Source organism: Apiotrichum porosum (genome assembly GCF_003942205.1).
Source record: "Apiotrichum porosum strain DSM 27194 chromosome Unknown scaffold_1, whole genome shotgun sequence".
Classification (NCBI taxonomy): Eukaryota; Fungi; Basidiomycota; class Tremellomycetes; order Trichosporonales; family Trichosporonaceae; genus Apiotrichum; species Apiotrichum porosum.
In genome coordinates this window covers 1,313,548-1,327,298 of record NW_021167108.1, presented here as the reverse complement: position 1 = coordinate 1,327,298, position 13,751 = coordinate 1,313,548, and the positions used below count along the sequence as shown (strand labels likewise).

Below are 13,751 nucleotides of genomic sequence, written 5' to 3'. Positions count from 1 at the left end.
GGGCGGGGGCTGCAGGAGGGGGGGACCGACGACGGGGGGGGGGGCAATGCGGGTGGTCAATGTGGCACCCTCATCACTCATTCCCTCCTCACCACCACCACCACGGCAAACATCCACTCCATCCTCCCTCTCCTCCTTCCTACCCCTCCTCCAGCATTGCATCCAGCATCACAGCGCGCACACCCCGCTCCACACCCTCCTCCTCACACCCCTCACCCACTCGCACAGCGAGCACCCTCGTGCGCGACCCACCACCAGGCGTCCTTGTCCGTGCGGTCCACTCGCTCTTGCGATAACCCCTCCTGCCTCCCGCGCCTGCCTCATGTCTCTCGGCCCCGACACGGCGTCCTACGCCGCACACCCCCTCCCCCGTCCCTCCCCTCCCCCTCCTGCCGTCGCCAGCATCCCAGCACCGTCGAGAGCGACAAACGCGCCGCTCGCCACTGGACCTGCCATGACCAACTCTGCCAGCGACGTGCCGCCACCGCCCTGGACTGAACCGCCACCAAAGTCGATGGCACCCGTCCAACCATGGTCCAACTCTACACACGACCGCAACTCTCCCTACTCGACAAACGCTGTGTCACCCGCTCCCACGCACGAGGAAGCTGCCAGGCCCTCTGCCAGCGGCGTGCACGGCGCTTCACCACAGGTTCCCCCCGGTGACGACGCGCACACTGCCGCCAACACCCACACTCCGCACGCCCACTTGGCCTTGGATGACCCCATGGATGCCTCCTCAGCGTCCACCCCCGTCGAGCCTCCCTCCCACGGTCCCAGCGTCATCCTTCGCATCCCCGCAACCGCTATGCCCAACGGTCGCGAGCGCACCGACTCGCCCGCCACGGGTGCCGTGGGCAAACGCAAGCGCCGCTCAGAGTATGTTGCCACACTACGCATTTAAACGCATGGGACATTTGATGTTGACCCTCTCTTTCCAGACCCCCACCTCCCCCCATCAGTCGCCCTCGCCGCGGACGTGCATCCTCTCCCGGTACGGGCACCGGTGCAGCCGGTACCCCTGTCACTGCGACGGCGACTGCCAACGGCACGCCTGCCCGTGGTACGCCCCGTGGTACTCCGCGCGGCACGCCCGGGCGTGGAAGCACGTCGCGCGACGGATCGAGCGCGCCGAGCTCGCGCGCTACGCCGGCAGGCGATGCGCCGCCCCGTGGCGATGCGTTGAGTATCTTTGGCGCGCCGACGTCCAACGATGTGGCCGCCGAGGTGCAGTCGATTGTGGGATCGTCGGGACGTGCCGTCCGTGAGCGCGAGGTTCGTGAAGCTCGTGAGGCCCGCGAGGCCCGCGAGGAAGCCAACAAGACTGCTCGCCCCACCCGTGGTGGCGAGACACACGTTCGCTCTGGTGTCTCTGCCAGCGGCCGTGGTCGGCGAGTGGGCGGCTCGGCCCGTGTCAACGCCGCGGGAACCAGCAACGGTGCAACCCGCAAGATCAAGGGCAAGGGCAAGGCCGATGCCGACTTTGTCAACCAGGATTTCTGCTCCGTATGCCGTGGTATCGGTCGCTTCCTGTGCTGTGATGGCTGCCCCCGCTCGTTCCACTTCATGTGTCTCGACCCGCCTCTCCGCATCGACGAGTTGCCTGCCCAGGAGACTTGGTTCTGTAACAAGTGCAAGGCCGACCGTGGCAAGCACGACCGTGAGAGCGGCCGCGGCACCGTCGACTCGCCTGCTCGCGCAAAGGAGGGGCCGATCAAGACCGTGTTCCGCACCATGTGCCACAAGCTTGACAACGACAACCCTACCCAGTTCCGTCTCCCGCAGGAGATTCGCCAGTTCTTTGTCGGCGTGGCTACTGGCGCACGCGGCGAGTACGTGGATGCCGAGGGAACCCGCACCAAGTATGAGTGAGTCGCTGCCACATTTTTTGGCCTTTTTTCTTTCGCTGACAATCCCAGCCGCAAGGGCTTTGCTGAGGAGCGCGACCCCGTGCGACTGCGTGACCCCAAGACGGGTCCCGTTGCATGCTACAAGTGCGGCGGAAGCTCGATCCCCATGCGTTCGCTGGCCAGTGACCCCGAGGCATCTTGGCGCCCCATCGTCTCGTGCGACTATTGCAACCTCCACTGGCACCTTGACTGTCTCTCGCCGCCTCTGGCGTCCATGCCCACCTCGATGCGCAAGTGGATGTGCCCCAACCACTCGGACCAGGTCATGCCCGCTCGTCGCACGGTCCGCTCGGGGCTCGAGACGGTCGATGTCGGCGCTATCGGCAAGCACAACAACGGCAACGTTGTCGTCGTTGCCGACGAGGAGCCTCGCGCGGCTATCCCTCACGAGGACATGGTCATCAACAACCGCCGCTACCGCGTCCCCGAGAAGATTATCCAGCTCGACTTTTGGAACAAGATTCGCGCGGGTGCCGTGGCCCCGGCCAAGATTGACAAGCGTGCTCGCGTTGCGCAGGAGGCTCTCAAGCACGCCACGCGCGCCGACCTCGACGCTGCCAACCTCATTCTCAGCTTTATGCACTCTGGCCTGCAGCCCGAGGAGGAGGACGAGGTCGTGGAGGAGGAAGCCGCGCTCAAGGACGAGGACGTCGTCATGGCCGAGCCCGCAAAGCCCACGCCTGCCGCGCCCCGCGCCACGTCGGTGCCCGTCGCTCGCCCCGCCGCCAACGGCCGCAAGTCGCGTACGTCCACGCCCAGCGCCGCTCCGAACAGCGATGGGCCCCCAAGGCGGATCACCCTGCGTTTGCCCCAGCAAAAGTAGATGAAGCCGTCTGTCGCAATGGATATCTATCGCCGCGCGCCACCAGGCCTTGACGAAACGTCGGCCCACTGTTAATAGGCCGCAAAGCACAAAACTACACCGTGTTCCACCATGGCCCCAGGACCCGGTCTGCTCCCTTGCTCGTGTCCCAAACACTATCTCCCTCTTGGCGACCTGTTGCTTCACCCCCGTCTGTGATTTTCTTCCATTTTAACCCCCCCCCCCCCCCAAGCCATTCCACCGCCCGCCTTCCTCGCCCCTGGGTCCCGTCATTCATTTCCTTCCCCCCCTCCATCCACCTCAAACAGAGCGTTTTCATACCTACTGTATATTCAGCATTTACCCGGGTTCCGCAATGCATCGTGTCTATGTGAACGCCGCAGCTGTGCAAACAACGACGCAGCTGAGCAAAGTGGATCTGTCCTAGATCTCCTCTGGATCTGTAGGCGACAGCCAAACACACAAATAGACATTGGTGTCAAACCGTGCCGCACAGAGACCGACCCCAGGCTCACTGATATCACTGGGATCTCAAGATCCACAGACGCATACATACTGACGTCAGGCTGCCGCTGTCGCGACCTCGTTGCTGCAGCCAAAGGCAAGGTGCCATTAGACACCGAGATGCATCTATTACTCGAGCACGGGCACGCGCCCGGTATCTGCCACAACCGCGACCCGCCTTCCTCCCCTGCCTCTAACCGCCACCACCACCTGTGCCCTCCCTCCCTGCCACAAAGACCCAATCGTCCGTCGTCGCGTCTCACTTCCTCTCCCCTCCCCTCCCCTCCCCTCTGCTCTTTATCTTTACACGATCGCGTCGGGGACAGGAATGTCCGGCGCGCCGCCCGGTCCGCCCATGGCGCGCATGGCCATCTCAAAGGCCACAAACGTCGCGCCGTTGGCGAACGGCGAACGGACAAGCGTCGGGGTCAGGCCGCCCGTGAAGCCGCGCCAGCCCTGGGCGCGCCACGTCTGCGCGAAGCAGTCCAGCATGCCCCTGTACTTGCGCTGGGACGGGTTGAGCGCGTCGGTCTGGAGCTTGGACTTGACGACGTCGATGGGGTAGATCCTGCGGGGTGTCAGTGGGGCGGAAATGGCAGTGTAGCGTGGCGTGGCGTGGTGTGGCGAGGTGGGTTGGGTTGGGTCGGGCGCGGGGTGAATCGGCAGCTGTCTACACCCCGCGCCTCCCCTCGTCCCCCTCCCAGCCTCGCTCTACATCACCAAAAAACCACTCACGAGCCCCAGAGAAAGTAGCCAGCGGCCGCGCCGTATCCGACCGCATACAGGGGCGAAATGTCCGCCCTCGACCCGCCGTTTTCGCGAATGTGCCTCTGGACGAGCCACTCGTACGCCGCGAAATAGCAGCCGTATCCGATACCGTCACGGAACATGGTGGGCACCTGGCCCTTGAACAGGCCCGGCAGGCCGTTCGACTTGATGAGCTGGGCGGCGCAGTCGAGCGGGCCCGAGTAGAGCTTGGCGTTGGCCGGCTGCGTCTGCAGGCGGATACGGATGTGCTCGACGGGGCCGGCGACGACCGTGTTGGCCAGACCGCCGATGGCGCCCGAGGCGTACAGCTCGGCTGTGGGGGTTAGCCAGGGGGGGGGGGGGGTAGGGAGGGAGGTAGGAGGGAGGCACGGGGGTAGGAGTCGAGGAGGACTATGAGCTTGCGACCGCCTAGACCGTAGCTCCCCTCCTCGACTTGTTCACGGTGATTGCGGGGGTGGAGATGTATCAAGGTGCAGCCGTCGAGCTCAACGACAACGGACAGGAGGAGCTCGATACCTTGGCCAAGACCTCGAACCTCATCGCCACACCAGCATCGGCCGCTGCACGCCCTCCCTAACCGTGACGCCAGAGGACTCACGGAGACCAAGCTCCTTGCCGCCATTGCGCTCCGAGAAGAAGCGCTTCGACCACTCGAGCGCGCCAAACTGGATCGAGACACAGGCACCTGGAGAACGGGCAGTCAGTACATCTAGGCATACCTTTGGGGAGGCCCGACACTGGTCGTCGGCTGCTTGCGTCACGTACGCTACGGCAGCCCCCGGCGTCTGTCTGGGCCTGCTGCTGCTACTCACCGATACCGAGGAGCGGGGTCAGAGTGCCCTACGCGCGTTAGCCCCAAAGCTCGACGTCCCATCGTTATCGCGTATCGTGTGTGCCCCATCAGGGAGGTGGGCGACGGCCCTCGAGTGATGGGCATGGACCCATTCGTGGCTTTCGGCTCGAGCAGCAGCAAGGCCACTGGGGGTGGTGCACCATGTATCGCAGGCTCCCCCGCCCGCGTCCGTCCACGACACGCAAACCGACAGACCGGAATTCTGCTCACCTTGTAAAAGCCCATCGGGCCCTCGTTCTTGAGCAGTGTGCTGGCGCATTCGAGCGGGGAGGCAAACGTGCCCGGAGCGGCGGTCTGGATGCGGACCTTGACAATGTCAAAGGGCTGCGGTGGTCAGCTGGGCTCGTACGGAACAGCTCTGGCACTGTAAAGAGAGCTGATGAAAGAGTGCCAGGGACGCGCTGCTCCATGAGTATTCCTGGGAGAGGTCTGGAGGGCAGGGTGGCCCAGAGCACGAAGCATGGCAGCAACGCGCTCGATCAAACCCCTCGACACCGATTCGCCTACGCCCAGCCCTACTCACCTGTCCAACGAGCACCTGCGCGACACCGCCGACCGACCCGCCCACCAGGTCCTTTTGCGACTGTGAGAGCCCCATGACCTCCGTTAAGCCGTGGGTGCGTGGGGGTTGAAAAAAAGAGTGGTGTGGTGTGTGGTGTGGAAGAAAAGAAAGGAAAGAGAGAGAGAACGCGGAGGGCCCGTTGACGACCGCGAGGCACTGCCGACTCACTTTTGACGCTGCCTGATCCCTTGGATATTGACAGATGCCGGCCGGGTCTCGGCGTGTCCGCGCCGGGGGGAGATAAGGAATGGAAATATCCTTTGGTCCTAAATGGAAAACAACCGGGTGGGCGTTGGAAAATACAGAAGCCGAGATGCCAGCGCCGCAGCGTACGTAGAGCTGGGGCACGCTGGGGACGCAGGTCAAGTCATGCATGGCCATGGTACAACAGAACAGCTCCCGGCATATGCTCATACACAATGATACATGTCTAGAGGACGTCCGCTGAACTCGGTATCTACGTATCTGCCGGCCGCACACTTGCGCCGCTGCCTCCTCTCCCTCTCTCTCCCTCTCTGTCTCGCGGCATATTCCGTACAAGAAACGCACAGACACCTACACCCTACGCAGGCGGCTGCGACGGACCGAGGAGGTCGGGCGCCCACGCCTCCCTCAGCCAGGCATTATGCGGCTGTGCGGCGGTGGTGGCCTGGTTCTGGCTCTGGTTCTGGCTCTGGTTTTGGCTCTGGCTCTGGTCCGGGTTCTGCCCGTTGCCTGGTCCCGGCAGAACATGTGACATGGGCTCCACCACCTGCAGGCCCGCACACCCCATGGCCGTGGCGTCGAAGATGAACTCGGGGAACATGGTGTTCGGGTCGGCAGCGACGCTGCCCATGCCGCCGCTCGGGTCGAGACCGGCAGACTCGGACGGCGCAGTGCTCGTGTGCGACGGCTGGGAGCGGGTGAGCGCTGGCGGGGGCTCGTGGCTGTGGCCGTTGCTGTTGCCGTGGCTGATGGACGGGGCGGGCGGGTCCGAGGTCGCGCCGCCCTGGCGCGCCTGCTGGGTCAGGAGGGCCTGGAGGATACGGTCGACGTCGGAGGGGTTGAGGGGCTTGGACAGGTCGATGATGTCCGGGTTGACAACCGCCTGCAGAGGAGGGGCAGGAGGCTCGACTGGCAGAGCCGGGGCTGGCACCGGGGGAGCCGCGGCGGGGGCGGGGGCCTGTTCGCCGTGCGAGCTCGTACGCGACGGCGCACGCACGTCGGGAGGCAGGTGCGATATCTGGCGCGGGAACGTGGTGCCAAAGCCCTCAAAGTAATGCAAGTTGCTGTCCGTCTGGAAAAAGTCGTCTCCCGGGGTCGGTCCCTGCAGCTGCTGGGGTGGTGTCTGGGTAGCCGAGACGTGCGCGGACGACGACGATGCAGCGCCAGTCTGGGACATGGGCGGCATGGGACCGAGGGGGTTCATGAGATGACGAGTATCCTCATAGGAGGCGTAGTACATCTTGCTGGGATCCGGCTGTTCCGCAGCGGTCAAGTCGCCCCCGGCGGTGCCAGCCTGCATTGACAGGAGATAGTTGTTAAACTCGGGATCCGTGTGGGCATCGGCGCGGTTGAACATGCCCTGCTGCGCAAGGGCGCCAGCAATGAGTTCCTGGATATCGCCCATTGACGACTCAAAGTCGGCCGCGCGGGGGGTCTGGACTGTCGTGGGCTGGAGGTTGAGGAGGGAAATGTCAGGAGGGGCGGTGGAGGTGGAGGCGGATGTGGACGACATGGCCTGCTCGATGGAGAATGCCGACGCCTCACCGTCCGAGGGGAGGAGGGAATTGAGGTAGGCCATAAAGTCGACGTCGGACGCTGCCAACGCTGTGGCAATGTCGTCGACGCCAATGGCCATACCACCGTCGGTGCCTCCCGCCTCTGAGCCCTGGAGCGCATCGGGGACTTGGAGGTGGTCCGAGGGACCGGGGAGGGCGACGGGGTTTAGCGAGGGGCTGCTGTTGAGCGACGCCTGGGATGACGCCGAGCCGCGGTGGACGGGGCTCGGCTGGCGGCTGCTGTTGGACGCCGAGCGGGGAGGGGCAAGACGACCAGCGCTTGTGATGGGTTTGGGGAGGATGGGGCGAGGGTGGTTGGGATGCAGGGCCAACGACTTGGATGCCGACTTGGATCCAAGCGATGTCGCCCTCTGGAGCGCGCCTGTGGCCGACTGCTGGCCAGAAACAGACACACGGCGCGACAGGCTGCCGTTGGATGCTTCTTTGGCACGCGACACGGACGCCGCACGGCGAACGCCGCTTGCGGGCCCATTGGGCGGCGTGGTCGTGGCAAGACCCGCTGTCGAGGGCGTACTGCCTGCCGGAGAAGGTAGGCGCTGCTGGGATCCAGTAGGCGACAGGGCTGCCGGGGACGCGGATTGAGCCGACAGAAGCTGGGCGCTCGCTGGCACAGCGGCAGCAGCGGCAGCTGGCGCCGCACTCGAGCCACAACATCCGCCAGACGCCTTCTGCGGCGGTTCGAGCGGCTCGTCGTCGGCCATGAGCGTGTCGCCGTCGTCATCGCACAGACAGCGGACACAGCATCCACAGCACTCGTTCTCGCACTTGCATTGGCCTGGAGCACACTGGCACCGGCCATTACAGCACTCCAGCGGCTTCAGCTTCACCAAGCCGAATGCGCGAGCGGCGTCTTCGGACATTTGTGCCACCGAGGGAATGACAGTCGTGTCGTGTGGGTTGAGCTCGGAAGCCACACGAGCGTGAGGCGGGTTGGGAGGCACCTTGGACGCAGCGAGCTGGATAAGGTGCTCGATGGACATGACACCCGACGGGATCGACAGATGGTCACCGCAGTCGAAGCAGCTCTTACAGCTGTCGCCGCACTCGTGCGAGTGGTCCCCCTTGGGTGACGATGTGGACGAGGCCAGGTTACCGTGTGTGGCGCACCCGGGGCACTCGCACCCGTCGCCACACGTACATGCCCCAATGACCACGTCCTCGGCGGTCGGGAACGAGACAGGCCCGTCGACATCCATCTCCATGGGCTCGACCTTTGCGCCGCCGTTGGACGCCATGGTGTCAAACGTGTGGATGCCAGGAAGCCCCAGGGCTGACCGTGGGATCTCGCTGGCCACCGACCCGTCTTCCTTGAACACGGCGCCGAGGAACTTGTTCATGTCGGCAAGGGGCCGGATACGCGGTGGCGGCGGGCGCGGGGACGCACTCGACGTCGAGCCCGACCAACCGTAGCTGTGGGTCGACGACACCGACTCGCTGCGAGCCTTGACGGCGTGGCGCGGAGTAGAGCTGCCATTGGTCGCGTAGGGCGAGTAGAGCTTGGCCTTGTGGACGTGCGGGGACGTGTGTGCCGGGCGGTGGCGGTTGTCAGGTGATGCCAATGTGGTGCTCGTCATTGCCAGGTTGAGGCTACGCAGCGACGAGAAGGGGGCAGTGGGCTGCTGGGGGGTGGAAGACCCCGATCCCGAGGTACCGCCCTCGGACGGGGTCGTCGTCGTCGCCTTGGTCTTGAACATTTCAATCAGGCTGTCGGTCACCTGGACGTGGGTGTCGATACGTGATGGCGTGTTGCTCTGTGCCGGTGACTGGCGCCCACGCTCGCGCTTGGGCTGGCAGCACTTGCACTTGCCTGTGGTCGAGCAGTGGCACGGGTTGAGGAGGTTCTGCAGCTTACGCTCGGCTGCCTGTCCGCTCTCGCCACCCAAGCCCGTAAGCGCTTGGGCGGCCGCTGCCATTTCGTGCACGTCCCTCAGGCCATTCGGGAATGTTGGGGTGGAGCCAGGCATGCCCTTCTTGGTCTCCACCTCGGGAGTCGGCAAGGGATGCGCAGGAGCGACGGCCGCTGGCATGACGGTGGTGCTCGCCGGTGGCGCCTGGACCGGCGCAGCGGACGGGGGTGGTATGGAAGGCGGGGCATTGGGAACTGTAGATGACGACGAGGACGCAGCCGCGTTGAGGATGATGGACGTCGGGGGCGGCTGGTTCTTGATGTCACCACATGAGCACTGCCCGGATCAGCACATGATGCTCACTCCCTCGCTCTCGCGCTCGTCAGGCAGCCCGAAAAACGCCCACACAAAGTAAGCGAAGACACCGTTGAAGCGTGGCGGTGTGCGGCGCGGCTCCAACGGCCCCGCCAGCGCCCGCTCTTGCCAACTGATCCCACACGCACGAGGCGCACATCGTTACCCACCTTGTTGTGGACGCTGCCAGTGCTAGCGCCGCCTTTGCGCTTCTCGCGACAGAACTGGCACTGCGTCGCCGGCCGGCCCTTCTTCTTGACTTCAAAGAGCGGTCGGTCGGTGTGCGTGCAGCCCGAGACACGGTGGCCCTTGATACATGTCGCGCAAGCGTACTTCTTGTCGTTAATAAGCACCATGGTGGGCTACAGGTAGGGGGCAAGGATGGAGTTGGAGAGGTGTGCGAGCCGCCCGGAGCCGTTGCCGGGTCGCAACGGCGGCGGCGGGGGGTGAAAGGTGGAGGAGAGTCGGAGAGGGGGAAAGGCCTTTGAGAAGACGGAAAGGCAGGTGCTGAAACGGTAGGGCGGATGGGAGTGCGACCGTGTGGAATGCGGGTGTGCGAGATGAGATGGACGGTGTGCGCACGCGTCGAGCCCGCGACCAGAGGGAGGATGTTGGGGGAGGCGAGGCCGCTGTCGTGCACAAGGCAGCAACTGAAAAGTATGACCAAGGCGGGTGGGGGTTTGCTCGCAAGAAGCAAAGGGCCTAGCAAACCCTTAGCGTGGGACGGGAGAGACGTTTGCAGTAGTGACGATGGTGATGGTGAGGAGTGTGGGGGCTCGACGATGACCCCAAGGGGTCTTTGCCGGCCGTGTGAGCGCGTGTTACTGCCTTTTGGGAAGGCAAAGCATCAAGTGCTGGGCGGAGGATGATGGGTGTGGAAGAAAGAAAGGAAACAAGGTCAAGGCGGTGGATGTGATGGAACGGTGTAATGACGCTGGGCGGGCCAGGCGGCGCGGGGTGGGGGAGAAAGGGACTGGGGTGGCGGCGAGCGCGCTCGTGCACATGGGAGACGGTGTGTGTCGCACCAAAAAGGTTTGGAGATGTGCTCGGCTCTTTGCATCGTCCACATTCTTGCCTAGGTGCCCGCCTCTGGCTCCGTCCATTGCACGCGTGCAGCCAGCTGCTGGCTACGGATGTCCTTTGCGTACCCGTGTACCAGCGTGCAGCACAAGAAACACATGCGGGCGGCGACATGCGCCAGCCAGGAGTAGCCCTTGTTCCTCCTTTTTCCCCCCTGTTTTTCATCTCCCTCCCTGCGGTGGGCAGCGAGCGTCTCCCATGCGTCTCACCCATTCGACATGGCATACCTGGCGTTTGCTCCCGCCACGCCGAAAATGGCTCTGGCAGCGCTCTGGCTTACGCTTTGTCAGGCAGTTGACGCGAAAAGGTCTCACATCGCAGAGGCGCGGCATACTCTCCCACGGTCAGTCACAGTCCTTGCGTCATGGCATCTATACACCCCCTCTCGGCTGGCCACAATGAACATCCAGTCTACCAGAAAAGAAATCACAAACGAACACCTCCAAGAAGATAAATAGAGAACATCCTAGAGGACAATACGCACACCCATGCCATGGGCGTCCAGCACGCCGTCCAGCCCCGCCATGAGGTGCGCAACGTCCACCATCGTCAGGCCCTTTTGCCAGGCCACCGCGCCAAACTGGGCATGCGACGCAATCTCGCCGCACGCCTGCACGCTCGCGTTGCACAGTGCGTCTAGGGTCGCGCGCGACACGGTGATGATCTTGGGCGGGGCGCCCGCCGGCGTCGCACTGTCGGGCTGGGTGAACAGGTCCGGCTGGCGGCCGACCCACCAGTCGCCCGTGGCGTGGCGCAGCTCGTCCCCGCCCGGCAGCTTGTCAGGCTGGACGATGCCCAAATGCAGGAGCAGGTCGATGGGGAGCGGGAGGGGCGAGATGTTGGCCAGGCCGGCGGAAGGGGGGAGCGGGATGGTGGGCGTGCTGGGGAAGCGGTGGGCGAGGTCTTGCAGGAGCATGAGCGGCGCAGCGGGGAGGACTGGGAGTGTCAGTGGGGGAGGGCAGCTATTGACTAAACGCAGCCAAGCAGATGCTCACCTTGGCCCTTGGGATCGGGGTACGGGTCTGCAAGGAGCGGCATGAGCGTGACCACCTGGATGGTTAGCAACTGGATAGAGCTCTGGCTAACGTACGCGATGGCAAAAGTCCTGGGCAAACGCCAGCGCCTGGTCGACGTCCTGCGCCGTGTGCTCCTTCTCCACCGTGAGCAGCGCCAGGACCTCTTCGCCAATACACGACGCGTCGATCGAGTACCCGAGGTCGTGGAAGAGGGTGACAACGTCCGCAACCACGGCGACGGCGGGCGCCGACCGCTCGCCGACCTTGATGGGGAGCGTCTCGTGCTGGCGCTCCTTGAGAATCTCAATGTCAAACAGGTCAGCCACCTTGGCCTCGTTCAGCAGGTCCTCGCGCCAAGCCTTGGCGGAGAGGAGGTTGTCATTGTCCCACCCCGTCTCCGACGCGAGGAACATGCCCAGCGCGCCGCGCAGCGCCGTGTCCGACGGTGTGGTGTCTGCCTCGGCAAAGTAGCGGCGGTGCTGAGGCTGCGAGAACAACGTGTGGAGCAGGTGCAGGACTGTCAGGAGGTTGACGCAGTGGAGGTCGGATGGGAACGAGAGGGGGAGCGTCGTCGGCAGATGCGTGCTGGGCGCCGCCTTGAGTGCGACCTCTGGCAGCGAGGCGAGGAACGCTTGAATGGCCGTCGCCGAGAGGTCGACCGCGTCGGCATCGACAGTGTTTGACTGTGTGGCCATGACTGGGGGTTGGTGAGAGGGTGAGTGGAAGGAAAGTGACAGACGGTGAGATGGCCGGCGATCCGGCGCGAGTGAGACAAAGTAAACGAAGCCCCGCCCGGGACTCTGCACCGTGGGTGTGTGTGTGTGCATTGTGCGGCGGTGGAGGCAGGCGCAATGACGCAAAGGCGGCGCCTGGGGGCTTGTTTTTGCGGAGAGGGGGTGGGTCTCCGCGTCACGCTCGTGTTGGGAATAGAAATTTTAAATACACGTCAAATACAGTTCAAATGCCAGAGGCACGCCGAATATCTCGACTGTTAAAACAGTCGTTGTTCTTATGGACGGAGGCTTTTTCAAAGATCAAAGAAACGCACTACGGATTTTGGGAGAAGTGGTAGCAAAGTCGTAGTGTGTTTCGTCTCCAAATACCTAATTAACCCAATTTAACCTAATGAACCCTAATGTGCGGATAGCCTCTTCATTGAGAAGAAGCGGTGCTACAGCTCTGTTCGTAGGCTCCTGGAAGAGGTACCACACGTACATTGGCGGCGCAAGCCGATAGCTAAGCCGCTGGCCGCCAGACAGGTGACCGCTCTGAGCCAGTTCACCTTTATCTATGACTCCCACCTTTTGAGGTATGGGCGCAAGCAAGCGGGAGGGAAAATACACGCCTGGTAGCGAGCGAAGAACGGGACAGGCCCGAGTTACGAATGTCAGGCTGAGGTTCTGGCCCTCGCCAGTGGTCGCATGGCTGACGTCCGTTACGGTGCCTCGTTTGTCGAGAGCTCGGGTCGCGGGTCCAGTCCTGACATATTGTAGCACCCTCTGTTCTGTGCTTCTTCGTCAGGAAGCCATATGTCCAAGGGTCATGGTGCAGCATCCAGGCCCTCCCTTGTGCCCGGGGAACCTCGCAATGCCGCATCCAGCACTGGACGTGGGCTCGCTTCTGGACTCTGGACTTCAGTTTTGCCAGTCCATCTCAATCCTGCTCTCGGGCCACAGCAAGAAACAGGGCCAGGGGAAAGGGAAAGGTCCATGGGAAAGCCTTGTCGAAGCATCCCCCGACGACAGCAGCTTACAACGACGAGGTTACGACAGCGTTGGGTCGAGACCGGCGGACGTCTAAATATGAGTCAGGAGGAGGTCGAGAGGTCATTCTTAAGCGAATAGCACGCAGTAGTCGTGGACCATGCAGCTCACTGGTCGCTCGCTCCAGTCGTTCAGTCCGTATCCCGGTGTCTGTGTCGTGCTGGGCAACATGTCTATGGATAGACAGGAACATGCTGGGCATTGCCCACCTCAATCAACTTTCGACCTTTCGGAATCTTGATATCTTGGCGTTTGGTGGGAGGAGACTGGGAGGTGGGCGAGGTGGTGGGGATCGTTTAGCACCACACCAGCACATATGGATCTCTGTGTGTCCGGGTAGTGAGAGGCACTTCCTCATTCTGGCAGTTGGGGCGACGGGATCGCTTCGAGAATGGTTAGAGTGTACCGGTTACCGATACGTTGACGCATTATCCCAGTCTAAGTCTAATATCGACGCTGGTTGCATAGTTCGTCGGTCATCAGTGCTGGT

At 63.4% G+C, this 13,751-nt stretch overlaps 4 protein-coding genes across 4 annotated transcripts; 1 reads left to right on the top strand and 3 right to left on the bottom strand.

The window, feature by feature from the left end:
• Positions 1–322: 322 nt before the first annotated feature.
• Positions 323–2,733, top strand: EHS24_000466 (uncharacterized protein; the record flags this gene model as incomplete). The annotated part of the gene is made up of 3 exons (XM_028616295.1): positions 323–879; positions 942–1,868; positions 1,920–2,733. 3 exons carry the CDS (start codon positions 323–325, stop codon positions 2,731–2,733), a joined length of 2,298 nt encoding a protein of 765 aa, XP_028480152.1.
• An 807-nt stretch (positions 2,734–3,540) lies between these two features.
• Positions 3,541–5,456, bottom strand: YMC2 (Mitochondrial carrier protein ymc2; the record flags this gene model as incomplete). Its single annotated transcript, XM_028616294.1, has 6 exons — positions 3,541–3,805; positions 3,973–4,318; positions 4,604–4,690; positions 4,818–4,845; positions 5,069–5,182; positions 5,382–5,456. 6 exons carry the CDS (start codon positions 5,454–5,456, stop codon positions 3,541–3,543), a joined length of 915 nt encoding a protein of 304 aa, XP_028480151.1.
• Positions 5,457–5,982: 526 nt separating this feature from the next.
• On the bottom strand, positions 5,983–9,758 carry EHS24_000464 (uncharacterized protein; the record flags this gene model as incomplete). Its single annotated transcript, XM_028616293.1, has 2 exons — positions 5,983–9,384; positions 9,573–9,758. The coding sequence occupies 2 exons, from the start codon at positions 9,756–9,758 to the stop codon at positions 5,983–5,985; spliced, it is 3,588 nt and encodes a 1,195-aa protein (XP_028480150.1).
• A 1,190-nt stretch (positions 9,759–10,948) lies between these two features.
• Positions 10,949–12,193, bottom strand: EHS24_000463 (uncharacterized protein; the record flags this gene model as incomplete). The annotated part of the gene is made up of 3 exons (XM_028616292.1): positions 10,949–11,418; positions 11,478–11,532; positions 11,573–12,193. 3 exons carry the CDS (start codon positions 12,191–12,193, stop codon positions 10,949–10,951), a joined length of 1,146 nt encoding a protein of 381 aa, XP_028480149.1.
• Between the last annotated feature and the right edge of the window lie 1,558 nt (positions 12,194–13,751).